This window comes from Coregonus clupeaformis, unplaced genomic scaffold (genome assembly GCF_020615455.1).
Source record: "Coregonus clupeaformis isolate EN_2021a unplaced genomic scaffold, ASM2061545v1 scaf0085, whole genome shotgun sequence".
NCBI classification, from domain to species: domain Eukaryota; kingdom Metazoa; phylum Chordata; class Actinopteri; order Salmoniformes; family Salmonidae; genus Coregonus; species Coregonus clupeaformis.
This window is the reverse complement of record NW_025533540.1, coordinates 1-14,532: the sequence shown is the minus strand read 5'-3', so window position 1 is coordinate 14,532 and position 14,532 is coordinate 1. Positions and strand designations below refer to the sequence as shown.

General features: G+C 43.9%; 1 protein-coding gene across 1 annotated transcript in view; it reads left to right on the top strand.

Moving 5' to 3' along the window:
- Positions 1-11,206, top strand: part of LOC121555504 (grainyhead-like protein 2 homolog) — a 59,727-nt gene extending 48,521 nt beyond the window's left edge. The window contains exons 11-12 of the mRNA XM_045213174.1: positions 5,161-5,198; positions 11,176-11,206. Of these exons, the coding sequence (XP_045069109.1) occupies positions 5,161-5,198; positions 11,176-11,206 (69 nt within the window). The remainder of the gene's footprint in view (positions 1-5,160; positions 5,199-11,175) is intronic.
- The last annotated feature ends 3,326 nt before the right edge of the window (positions 11,207-14,532 follow it).

Below are 14,532 nucleotides of genomic sequence, written 5' to 3'. Positions count from 1 at the left end.
AATATGCCTTGGTTAACTTATCAATGAACTGATACATTATGGGTCTAAATATGCCTTGGTTAACTTATCAATGATCTGATACATTATGGGTCTAAAGATGCATTGGTTATTTTATCAATGATCTGATACATTATGGATCTAAAGATGCCTTGGTTAACTTATCAATGATCTGATACATTATGGGTCTAAAGATGCCTTGGTTAACTTATCAATAATCTGATACATTATGGGTCTAAAGATGCCTTGGTTAACTTATCAATGATCTGATACATTATGGGTCTGAAGATGCCTTGGTTAACTTATCAATGATCTGATACATTATGGGTCTAAAGATGCATTGGTTATTTTATCAATGATCTGATACATTATGGATCTAAAGATGCCTTGGTTAACTTATCACTGATCTGATACATTATGGGTCTAAAGATGCATTGGTTATTTTATCAATGATCTGATACATTATGGATCTAAAGATGCCTTGGTTAACTTATCAATGATCTGATACATTATGGGTCTAAAGATGCCTTGGTTAACTTATCAATGATCTGATACATTATGGGTCTAAAGATGCCTTGGTTAACTTATCAATGATCTGATACAATATGGGTCTAAAGATGCCTTGGTTAACTTATCAATGATCTGATACATTATGGGTCTAAAGATGCCTTGGTTAACTTATCAATAATCTGATACATTATGGGTCTAAAGATGCCTTGGTTAACTTATCAATGATCTGATACAATATGGGTCTAAAGATGCCTTGGTTAACTTATCAATGATCTGATACATTATGGATCTAAAGATGCCTTGGTTAACTTATCAATGATCTGATACATTATGGGTCTAAAGATGCCTTGGTTAACTTATCAATGATCTGATACATTATAGGTCTAAAGATGCCTTGGTTAATTTATCAATAATCTGATACATTATGGATCTAAAGATGCCTTGGTTAACTTATCAATGATCTGATACATTATGGGTCTAAAGATGCCTTGGTTAACTTATCACTGATCTGATACATTATGGGTCTAAAGATGCCTTGGTTAACTTATCACTGATCTGATACATTATGGGTCTAAAGATGCCTTGGTTAACTTATCAATGATCTGATACATTATGGGTCTAAAGATGCCTTGGTTAACTTATCACTGATCTGATACATTATGGGTCTAAAGATGCCTTGGTTAACTTATCAATGATCTGATACATTATGGGTCTAAAGATGCCTTGGTTAACTTATCAATGATCTGATACATTATGGGTCTAAAGATGCCTTGGTTAACTTATCAATGATCTGATACATTATGGGTCTAAAGATGCCTTGGTTAACTTATCAATGATCTGATACATTATGGGTCTAAAGATGCCTTGGTTAACTTATCAATAATCTGATACATTATGGATCTAAAGATGTCTTGGTTAACTTATCAATGATCTGATACATTATGGGTCTAAAGATGCCTTGGTTAACTTATCAATGATCTGATACATTATGGGTCTAAAGATGCCTTGGTTAACTTATCACTGATCTGATACATTATGGGTCTAAAGATGCCTTGGTTAACTTATCAATGATCTGATACATTATGGGTCTAAAGATGCCTTGGTTAACTTATCACTGATCTGATACATTATGGGTCTAAAGATGCCTTGGTTAACTTATCAATGATCTGATACATTATGGGTCTAAAGATGCCTTGGTTAACTTATCAATGATCTGATACATTATGGGTCTAAAGATGCCTTGGTTAACTTATCAATGATCTGATACATTATGGGTCTAAAGATGCCTTGGTTAACTTATCAATGATCTGATACATTATGGGTCTAAAGATGCCTTGGTTAACTTATCAATAATCTGATACATTATGGATCTAAAGATGCCTTGGTTAACTTATCAATGATCTGATACATTATGGGTCTAAAGATGCCTTGGTTAACTTATCAATGATCTGATACATTATGGGTCTAAAGATGCCTTGGTTAACTTATCACTGATCTGATACATTATGGGTCTAAATATGCCTTGGTTAACTTATCAATGATCTGATACATTATGGGTCTAAAGATGCCTTGGTTAACTTATCACTGATCTGATACATTATGGGTCTAAAGATGCCTTGGTTAACTTATCAATGATCTGATACATTATGGGTCTAAAGATGCCTTGGTTAACTTATCAATGATCTGATACATTATGGGTCTAAAGATGCCTTGGTTAACTTATCAATGATCTGATACATTATGGGTCTAAAGATGCCTTGGTTAACTTATCAATGATCTGATACATTATGGGTCTAAATATGCCTTGGTTAACTTATCAATGATCTGATACATTATGGGTCTAAATATGCCTTGGTTAACTTATCAATGATCTGATACATTATGGGTCTAAAGATGCCTTGGTTAACTTATCAATGATCTGATACATTATGGGTCTAAAGATGCCTTGGTTAACTTATCAATGATCTGATACATTATGGGTCTAAAGATGCCTTGGTTAACTTATCAATGATCTGATACATTATGGGTCTAAAGATTCCTTGGTTAACTTATCACTGATCTGATACATTATGGGTCTAAAGATGCCTTGGTTAACTTATCAATGATCTGATACATTATGGGTCTAAAGATGCCTTGGTTAACTTATCAATGATCTGATACATTATGGGTCTAAAGATGCCTTGGTTAACTTATCAATGATCTGATATATTATGGATCTAAAGATGCCTTGGTTAACTTATCAATGATCTGATATATTATGGATCTAAAGATGCCTTGGTTAACTTATCACTGATCTGATACATTATGGATCTAAAGATGCCTTGGTTAACTTATCAATGATCTGATACATTATGGGTCTAAAGATGCCTTGGTTAACTTATCAATGATCTGATACATTATGGGTCTAAAGATGCCTTGGTTAACTTATCAATGATCTGATACATTATGGGTCTAAAGATGCCTTGGTTAACTTATCAATGATCTGATACATTATGGGTCTAAAGATGCCTTGGTTAACTTATCAATGATCTGATACATTATGGGTCTAAAGATGACTTGGTTAACTTATCAATGATCTGATACATTATGGGTCTAAAGATGCCTTGGTTAACTTATCACTGATCTGATACATTATGGGTCTAAATATGCCTTGGTTAACTTATCAATGATCTGATACATTATGGGTCTAAAGATGCCTTGGTTAACTTATCAATGATCTGATACATTATGGGTCTAAATATGCCTTGGTTAACTTATCAATGATCTGATACATTATGGGTCTAAATATGCCTTGGTTAACTTATCAATGATCTGATACATTATGGGTCTAAAGATGCCTTGGTTAACTTATCAATGATCTGATACATTATGGTCTAAAGATGCCTTGGTTAACTTATCAATGATCTGATACATTATGGGTCTAAAGATGCCTTGGTTAACTTATCAATGATCTGATATATTATGGGTCTAAAGATGCCTTGGTTAACTTATCAATGATCTGATACATTATGGGTCTAAAGATGCCTTGGTTAACTTATCACTGATCTGATACATTATGGGTCTAAAGATGCCTTGGTTAACTTATCAATGATCTGATACATTATGGGTCTAAAGATGCCTTGGTTAACTTATCAATGATCTGATACATTATGGGTCTAAAGATGCCTTGGTTAACTTATCAATGATCTGATATATTATGGATCTAAAGATGCCTTGGTTAACTTATCAATGATCTGATATATTATGGATCTAAAGATGCCTTGGTTAACTTATCACTGATCTGATACATTATGGGTCTAAAGATGCCTTGGTTAACTTATCAATGATCTGATACATTATGGGTCTAAAGATGCCTTGGTTAACTTATCAATGATCTGATACATTATGGGTCTAAAGATGCCTTGGTTAACTTATCACTGATCTGATATATTATGGATCTAAAGATGCCTTGGTTAACTTATCAATGATCTGATATATTATGGATCTAAAGATGCCTTGGTTAACTTATCAATGATCTGATACATTATGGGTCTAAAGATGCCTTGGTTAACTTATCAATGATCTGATACATTATGGGTCTAAATATGCCTTGGTTAACTTATCAATGATCTGATACATTATGGGTCTAAATATGCCTTGGTTAACTTATCAATGATCTGATACATTATGGGTCTAAAGATGCCTTGGTTAACTTATCAATGATCTGATACATTATGGGTCTAAAGATGCCTTGGTTAACTTATCAATGATCTGATACATTATGGGTCTAAAGATGCCTTGGTTAACTTATCAATGATCTGATACATTATGGGTCTAAAGATGCCTTGGTTAACTTATCACTGATCTGATACATTATGGGTCTAAAGATGCCTTGGTTAACTTATCAATGATCTGATACATTATGGGGTCTAAAGATGCCTTGGTTAACTTATCAATGATCTGATACATTATGGGTCTAAAGATGCCTTGGTTAACTTATCACTGATCTGATATATTGTGGATCTAAAGATGCCTTGGTTAACTTATCAATGATCTGATATATTATGGATCTAAAGATGCCTTGGTTAACTTATCAATGATCTGATACATTATGGATCTAAAGATGCCTTGGTTAACTTATCAATGATCTGATATATTATGGATCTAAAGATGCCTTGGTTAACTTATCAATGATCTGATACATTATGGGTCTAAAGATGCCTTGGTTAACTTATCACTGATCTGATATATTATGGATCTAAAGATGCCTTGGTTAACTTATCAATGATCTGATACATTATGGATCTAAAGATGCCTTGGTTAACTTATCAATGATCTGATATATTATGGATCTAAAGATGCCTTGGTTAACTTATCAATGATCTGATACATTATGAGTCTAAAGATGCCTTGGTTAACTTATCACTGATCTTTGTAGAGAATCTAGAGATGAGTTTGCAGACACTTGGATTTCTCCTCTTGTAACCAAGTCTATGGGTTTCCATCAGGAAGAGTTTTTAGGGCCCCATCTTGTATTGACTTTTTACAGATTGTCAATATGCCTATAAGCTATTTGAGGGTTAGATACATAACGTGTTTAGATTTCTGTTTCATATTTGCCTATGGTTTGTACATACTCAAAGCTGATGTTGCCAATGTGCTTTTCCTTCCCAGGTATTTGCCTTTAACACAGAAGAGCTTGAGAGAGGAGGGTGAGTTTCCACACATGGACACACATTCACATGCAAATATACACTGAGTGTATGGAACATTAAGAGCACCTTCCTGATATTGAGTTGCACCCCCTTTTGCCCTCAGAACAGCCTCAATTCGTCGGGGCATGGACTCCACAAGGTGTCGAAAGCGTTCCACAGGGATGCTGGCCCATGTTGACTCCAATGCTTCCCACAGTTGTGTCGAGTTGGCTGGATGTCTTTTGGGTGGTGGACCATTCTTGATACACACGGGAAACTGTTGAGCGTGAAAAACCCAGCAGCGTTGCAGTTCTTGACACACTCAAACCGGTGCGCCTGGCACCTACTACCATACCCCGTTCAAAGGCACTTCAATCTTTTGTCTTGCCCATTCACCCTCTGATTGGCACACATACACAACCCATGTCTCAATTGGCTCAAGGCTTAGAAATCCTTCTTTAACCTGTCTCGTCCCCTTCATCGACACTGATTGAAGTGGATTTAACAAGTGACATCAATAAGGGATCATAGCTTTCACCTGGATTCACCTGGTCAGTCTATGTCATGGAAAGAGCAGTTGTTTCTAATGTTTTGTCCACTCAGTGTAAACTTCACATATGTAAAACAGGACCAACTCCAACACAAACACAACCACAAACACGGATTCAATCTGATCGTGGATTTGGACAATACACCATTTAGAGGTAATTTTTGATTACATTTACATTTGAGTCTTTTAGCAGACGCTCTTATCCAGAGCGACTTACAGTTAGTGAGTGCATACATTTTTCATACTGGCCCCCCGTGGGAATCGAACCCACAACCCTGGCATTGCAAGCGCCATGCTCTACCCACTGAGCTACAGGGGGCCTGTGATTAAGCCGACATATGGAGTGTTCAGCGTGAATGTGGTCTCCACGAATGTTGGAACATTGCCTTTAAAATGCCAACAAAGCGTGATGGGGTTGAATCCCAGCCTCAGAGAGAGCCCTGTTGTTGGGGATAGAGAGTGGATCCTGTCTGTGATGTGGGGTTGAATCCCAGCCTCAGAGAGAGCCCTGTTGTTGGGGATAGAGAGTGGATCCTGTCTGTGATGTGGGGTTGAATCCCAGCCTCAGAGAGAGCCCTGTTGTTGGGGATAGAGAGTGGATCCTGTCTTTGATGTGGGGTTGAATCCCAGCCTCAGAGAGAGCCCTGTTGTTGGGGATAGAGAGTGGATCCTGTCTGTGATGTGGGGTTGAATCCCAGCCTCAGAGAGAGCCCTGTTGTTGGGGATAGAGAGTGGATCCTGTCTGTGATGGGGTTGAATCCCAGCCTCAGAGAGAGCCCTGTTGTGGGGATAGAGAGTGGATCCTGTCTGTGATGTGGGGTTGAATCCCAGCCTCAGAGAGAGCCCTGTTGTTGGGGATAGAGAGTGGATCCTGTCTGTGATGGGGTTGAATCCCAGCCTCAGAGAGAGCCCTGTTGTTGGGGATAGAGAGTGGATCCTGTCTGTGATGTGGGGTTGAATCCCAGCCTCAGAGAGAGCCCTGTTGTTGGGGATAGAGAGTGGATCCTGTCTGTGATGTGGGGTTGAATCCCAGCCTCAGAGAGAGCCCTGTTGTTGGGGATAGAGAGTGGATCCTGTCTTTGATGTGGGGTTGAATCCCAGCCTCCAGAGAGAGCCCTGTTGTTGGGGATAGAGAGTGGATCCTGTCTGTGATGTGGGGTTGAATCCCAGCCTCAGAGAGCCCTGTTGTTGGGGATAGAGAGTGGATCCTGTCTTTGATGTGGGGTTGAATCCCAGCCTCAGAGAGAGCCCTGTTGTTGGGGATAGAGAGTGGATCCTGTCTTTGATGTGGGGTTGAATCCCAGCCTCAGAGAGAGCCCTGTTGTTGGGGATAGAGAGTGGATCCTGTCTGTGATGTGGGGTTGAATCCCAGCCTCAGAGAGACCCTGTTGTTGGGGATAGAGAGTGGATCCTGTCTGTGATGTGGGGTTGAATCCCAGCCTCAGAGAGAGCCCTGTTGTTGGGGAAGAGAGAGTGGATCCTGTCTGTGATGTGGGGTTGAATCCAGCCTCAGAGAGAGCCCTGTTGTTGGGGATAGAGAGTGGATCCTGTCTGTGATGTGGGGTTGAATCCCAGCCTCAGAGAGAGCCCTGTTGTTGGGGATAGAGAGTGGATCCTGTCTGTTGGGGATAGAGAGTGGATCCTGTCTGTGATGTGGGGTTGAATCCCAGCCTCAGAGAGAGCCCTGTTGTTGGGGATAGAGAGTGGATCCTGTCTGTGATGTGGGGTTGAATCCCAGCCTCAGAGAGAGCCCTGTTGTTGGGGGATAGAGAGTGGGTCCTGTCTGTGATGTGGGGTTGAATCCCAGCCTCAGAGAGAGCCCTGTTGTTGGGGATAGAGAGTGGATCCTGTCTGTGATGTGGGGTTGAATCCCAGCCTCAGAGAGAGCCCTGTTGTTGGGGAATAGAGAGTGGATCCTGTCTGTGATGTGGGGTTGAATCCCAGCCTCAGAGAGAGCCTCTGTTGTTGGGGATAGAGAGGTGGATCCTGTCTGTGATGTGGGGTTGAATCCCAGCCTCAGAGAGAGACCCTGTTGCTGGGGATAGAGAGTGGATCCTGTCTGTGATGTGGGGTTGAATCCCAGCCCCAGAGAGAGCCCTGTTGGTGGGGAGAGAGAGGGATCCTGTCTGTGATGTGGGGTTGAATCCCAGCCTCAGAGAGAGCCCTGTTGTTGGGGATAGAGAGGATCCTGTCTGTGATGTGGGGTTGAATCCCAGCCTCAGAGAGAGCCCTTGGTGGGGAGAGAGAGGGGATCCGGTCTGTGATGTGGGGGTTGAATCCCAGCCCCAGAGAGAGCCCTGTTGTTGGGGATAGAGAGTGGATCCTGTCTGTGATGTGGGGTTGAATCCCAGCCTCAGAGAGAGCCCTGTTGTTGGGGATAGAGAGTGGATCCTGTCTGTGATGTGGGGTTGAATCCCAGCCTCAGAGAGAGCCCTGTTGTTGGGGATAGAGAGTGGATCCTGTCTGTGATGTGGGGTTGAATCCCAGCCTCAGAGAGAGCCCTGTTGTGGGGGATAGAGAGTGGATCCTGTTGTGATGGGGTTGAATCCCAGCCTCAGAGAGAGCCCTGTTGTTGGGGATAGAGAGTGGATCCTGTCTGTGATGTGGGGTTGAATCCCAGCCCCAGAGAGAGCCCTGTTGTTGGGGAGGTAGAGAGTGGATCCTGTCTGTGATGGGGTTGAATCCCAGCCCCAGAGAGAGCCCTGTTGTTGGGGATAGAGAGTGGATCCTGTCTGTGATGTGGGGTTGAATCCCAGCCCCAGAGAGAGAGAGCCCTGGTGTTGGGGATAGAGAGTGGATCCTGTCTGTGATGTGGGGTTGAATCCCAGCCTCAGAGAGAGCCTCCTGTTGTTGGGGATAGGAGAGGAGGGATCCTGTCTTTGATGTGCGGTTGAATCCCAGCCCCAGAGAGAGCCTTCTGTTGTTGGGGGGGATAGAGAGTGGATCCTGTCTTTGATGTGGGGTTGGAATCTCCAGCCTCAGAGAGAGCCCTGTTGTTGGGGATAGAGAGTGGATCCTGTCTGGTGATGTGGGGTTGAATCCCAGCCTCAGAGAGCCCTGTTGTTGGGGATAGAGGAGTGGATCCTGTCTGTGATGGGGGTTGAATCCCAGCCTCAGAGAGAGCCCTGTTGTTGGGGATAGAGAGTGGATCTGTCTGTGATGTGGGCTTGAATCCCCAGCCTCAGGAGAGGAGCCCTGTTGTTGGGGGATAGAGAGTGGATCCTGTCTGTGATGTGGGTTGAATCCAGCCCTCAGAGAGAGCCCTGTTGTTGGGGATAGAGAGCGGATCCTGCCTGTGATGTTGGCTTGAATCCCAGCCTCAGAGAGAGCCCTGTTGTTGGGGATAGAGAGTGGATCTGTCTGTGATGTGGGGTTGAATCCCACCTCAGAGAGAGCCCTGTTGTTGGGGAGATAGAGAGTGGATCCTGTCTGTGATGTGGGGTTGAATCCCAGTCAGAGAGGAGGACCTGTTGTTGGGGATAGAGAGTGGATCCTGTCTGTGATGTGGGGTTGAATCCCAGCCTCAGAGAGAGCCCTGTTGTTGGGGGATAGAGAGTGGATCCTGTCTGAGATGTGGGGTGAATCCCAGCCTCAGAGAGAGCCTGTTGTTGGGGATAGAGAGGGATCCTGTCTGTGATGTGGGGTTGAATCCCAGCCTCAGAGAGAGCCCTGTTGCTGGGCGACAGAGAGAGGACCCGATCTGTGATGTGGGGTTGAATCCCAGCCTCAGAGAGAGCCCTGTTGTTGGGGATAGAGAGTGGATCCTGTCTGTGATGTGGGGTTGAATCCCAGCCTCAGGAGAGTGAGCCCTGTTGTTGGGGATAGAGAGTGGATCCTGTCTGTGATGTGGGGTTGAATCCCCAGCCTCAGAGAGAGCCCTGTTGTTGGGGATAGAGAGGGATCCTGACTGAGATGGGGTTGAATCCCTAGCCTCAGAGAGAGCTCCTGTTGGGTTGGGGATAGAGAGTGGATCCTGTCTGTGATGTGGGTTGAATCCCAGCCCCAGAGAGAGCGTTGTTGGGGGATAGAGAGTGGATCCTGGTTGTGATGGGGTTGAATCCCAGCCTCAGAGAGAGCCCTGTTGTTGGGGATAGAGAGGGATCCTGGGTCTGTGATGTGGGTTGAACTCCCAGCCCCAGAGAGAGCCCCTGTTGTTGTGGATAGAGAGTGGATTCTGTCTGTGATGTGGGTTGAATCCCAGCCTCAGAGAGAGCCTCTGTTGTTGGGGATAGAGAGTGGATCCTGCCCTTGATGTGGGGTTGAATCCCAGCCTTCAGAGAGAGCCCCTGTTGTTGGATAGAGAGTGGATCATCCGTTGTGATGTGGTTGAATCAGCCTCCCAGAGAGAGCCCCTGTTGTTGGGGGATAGAGAGTGGACCTCTGCAGATGTGGGCTTGAATCCCCCAGCCCCCACAGAGAGCGCTGTTGTTGTGGATAGAGAGTGTGGATCCTGTCTGTGATGTGGGGTTGAATCCAGCCTCAGAGAGAGAGCCCTGTTGTTGGGGATAGAGAGTGGATCCTGTCTGTGATGTGGGGTTGAATCCCAGCCCCAGAGAGACCTCTGTTGTGGGGATAGAGAGTGGATCCTGTCTGTGATGTGGGGGTTGAATCGCGGTCCTCAGAGAGAGCCCTGTTGTTGGGGATAGAGAGTGGATCCTGTCTGTGATGTGGGGTTGAATCCCAGCCTCAGAGAGAGCCCTGTTGTTGGGGATAGAGAGTGGATCCTGTCTGTGATGTGGGGTTGAATCCCAGCCTCAGAGAGAGCCCTGTTGTTGGGGATAGAGAGAGGATCCTGGTCTGTGATGTGGGGTTGGAATCCCAGCCTCAGAGAGAGCTCCTAGTTGTTGGGGAGATAGAGAGTGGATCCTGTCTGTGATGTGGGGATGAATCCCCAGCCTCAGAGAGAGCCCTGTGTTGGGGATAGAGAGTGGATCCTGTCTGTGAGTGTGGGGTTGAATCCCAGCCCCAGAGAGAGCCCTGTTGTTGGGGATAGAGAGTGGATCCTGTCTGTGATGTGGGGTTGAATCCCTAGCCCCAGAGAGAGCCCTGTTGTTGGGGATAGAGAGTGGATCCTGTTCTGTGATGTGGGGTTGAATCCAGCCTCAGAGAGAGCCCTTTTGTTGGGGAGGGAGAGGATCCTTCTATGGGGGATAGATAGTGGATCCTGTTGTTGTGGGTAGAGAGTGGATCCTGTCTGTTGGGGATAGAGAGTGGATCCTGTCTGCTGGGGATAGAGGAGAGGATCCTGGGTCTGATGGGGATAGAGAGGGATCCTGTCTGTTGGGAGGTAGGGAGTGGATCCTGTCTGTTGGGGGGATAGAGAGTGGATCCTGTCTGTTGGGGATAGAGAGTGGATCCTGTCTGTGATGTGTGATGAGTGTGTGTGGTGAGTTAGAGGTCTGACTGGTCTGTTGTTGTTTTGTTACAGCTGGGCCCATCATGCAGGAGTGTGTTGGTGAAGAGGATGGCCCGATGACCGGCCAGAGGACGCCACCTCTCACCTCCGCCTCCCACAAACAGATCAAAGAGGAAAACGCACAAGCGAGGTACCAGCCTATATAACCTCTACAGAGAGGTACCAGCCTATATAACCTCTATGAAAGCAGAGAGGTACCAGTCTAATATAACCTCTACAGAGAGAGGTACCAGTCTATATAACTCCACAGAGAGGGCACCAGTCTATATACCTCTACAGGGAGGTACCAGTCTATATACCTCTACAGAGAGGTACCAGTCTATATACTCTACAGGGAGGTACCAAGTCTATATAACCTCTACAGGGAGGTAAATGGCCAGTACATATAACAGAGAGGTACCAGTCTATATAACTCTACAGAGAGGTACCAGGTCTATATAACCTCTGCAGAGAGGCACCAGTCTATATACCCTCTACAGGGAGGTACTAGTCTATATAACCTCTACAGAGAGGTACGAGTCTATATACCTAACAGGGAGTGTACCAGTCTATATAACCTCTGCAGGGAGGTACCAGTCTATATAACAGAGATTACACTTAACAGAGAGGCACTAGTCTATATAACCTCTACAGAGAGGTACTCAGCCTATATAATTCCTCTACAGGGGAGGTACCAGTTTGAGAGTAACGAGAGAGGTACCAGTCTATATAACTCTACAGAGAGTACCAGTCTATATAACAGAGAGGATACCAGTCTATATAACCCCTACAGAGAGGCGCCAGTCCATATAACTCTACAGGGAGGTACCAGCCCAGTAAGTAATCCTCTACAGGGAGGTACCAGTCTATATAACAGAGAGGTACCAGTCTCATATAACAGAGAGGTACCAGTCTATATAACCTCTACAGGGGAGGTACTCTTAGTCTATACACCTCTACAGAGAGGTACCAGTCTATATAACAGAGAGGTACCAGTCTATATAACCTCTACAGAGAGAGGTACCAGTCTATATAATCCCCATAGAGGTACCAGTCTATATAACTCTACAGAGAGGTACCAGTCTATATAACTCTACAGGGAGGTACCAGTCCATATAACAGAGAGGTACCAGTCTATATAACCTCTACAGAGGGTACCAGTCTATATAACAGAGAGGTACCGAAGCCTATACCAACCTCACAGAGAGGGGCACCAGTTTATATAACTTCTACAGCAGAGAGTACCAGTCTATATACCCTCTACAGGGAGTGTACCAGTGTCTATATACCAGAGAGGGTACAGCCTATATAACCCCTACAGAGAAATACCAGTCTATATAACAGAGAGGTACCAGCCTATATAACCTCTACAGAGGGCACCTGTTATATAACCTCTACAGAGAGGTACCAGTCTATATACACAGGGAGGTACCAGTCTATATCACAGAGGGGTCCAGTCTATATAACCTTCTACAGAGAGGTACCAGTCTATATAACAGAGAGGTACCAGTCCATATACCCTCTACAGTGGAGGTACCAGTCTATATAACTCTCTACAGAGAGGCACCAGTCTATATACTCCTCTACAGGGAGGTACCAGTCTATATAACAGAGAGAGGTACCAGTCTATATAACAGAGAGGTAATCAGTCTATATAATCCTCCTACAGGGAGGTACCAGTCTATATAACAGAGAGGTACCAGTCTATAAACCCCCAAGCAGAGAGGCACCAGTCTATATAACAGAGAGGTACCAGGCCCATATACTCCTTCTTACAGGAGGTACCAGTCTATAGGGCCAGAGGGTACCAGTCTATATAACGAGAGGGACCGCTCTATATGGGCCAGAGAGGTTACCAGTCTATATAACCTCTGGCAGAGGAGGTACAGTAGCTAGATATACCTCACAGGGAGGTACCAGTCTATATACCGCACAGGAGGTACCAGTCTATAATAGAGAGGTACCAGTCTATATAATTTTTCACAGAGAGGTACTCAGTCTACATAACTCTACAGGAGGTACCAGTCTATAATAGAGAGGTACCAGTCTATATAAAATAAAGAGAGGTACCAGTCTATATATCCTACAGAGAGGTACCAGTCTATAATACCCTACAGGGAGGTACTAGTCTATATAACCTCTACAGAGAGGTACCAGTCTATATACCAGAGAGGTACCAGTCATATATACCTCTACAGGGAGTGTACTCAGTCTATATACCCTCTACAGGGAGGTACCAGTCTAGTATAAACAGAGAGGTACAGTTCATATAACTCAGGGAGGTACCAGTCTATATAACAGAGAGGTGATGTCTATATATCTACAGAGAGGTACCAGTCTATATAACTCAGAGAGGCACCAGTCTATATAACAGGAGAGGTACTGAAATTATATACTCCTCTACAGAGAGGTACCAGTCTATATAACCTCTACAGAGAGGTACCTGAAGTCCATAAACTCTACAGAGAGGTACCAGTCTATATAACCCTACAAAAATACCAGTCTATATAACTCTACAGAGAGGTAAATTAGTCTATATAACCTCTGCTGGGAGAGGTACCAGTCTATATAACAGAGAGGTACCATTGGTCTATATAACTCTACAGAGAGGTACCAGTCTATATGCAAATAGAGAGGTACCAGTCTATATAATTCTCTACAGAGAGGTACTAGCCTATATATAACCTCTACAGAGAGGTACTGAAGTCTATATAACTCTACAGAGAGGCCAATTAGGTCTATATAACTCTACAGAGAGTGTACCAGTCTATATAACAGAGAGGTACTCTAGTCTATATACCCTCTACAGGGGGGAGGTACCAGTCTATATAATTTCTACAGAGAGGTACCTAGTCTATATACTCCCTTCAGGAAGGTACTCAGTCTATATAACAGAGAGGTACTAGTCTATATAACCTCTACAGAGAGGTACCAGTCTATATAACCTCACAGGAGGTACCAGTCTATATACCTCTGTAGGGAGGTGTACCAGTCTATATAACCTCTACAGAGAGGCACCAGTCTATATAACAGAGAGGTTACCAGTCTATATACCCTCTACAGGGGAGGTACTCAGTCTATAACAGAGAGGTACCAGTTCATATACCCCTCTACAGGAAGGTACCAGTTCATATAACAGAGAGGTACCAGTCTATATAACTCCTCTCTACAGAGAGGTACCAGTCTATATAATCCCTACAGAGAGGTACCAGTCTATATAATCCCTACAGAGAGGTACCAGTCTATATAACAGAGAGGTACTCAGTCTATATAACTCTACAGAGAGGTACCAGTCTATATAACAGAGAGGACCAGTCTATATAACCTCTACAGAGAGGTACCAGTCTATATAACAGAGAGGACCAGTCTATATAACCTCTACAGAGAGGTACCAGTCTATATAACTC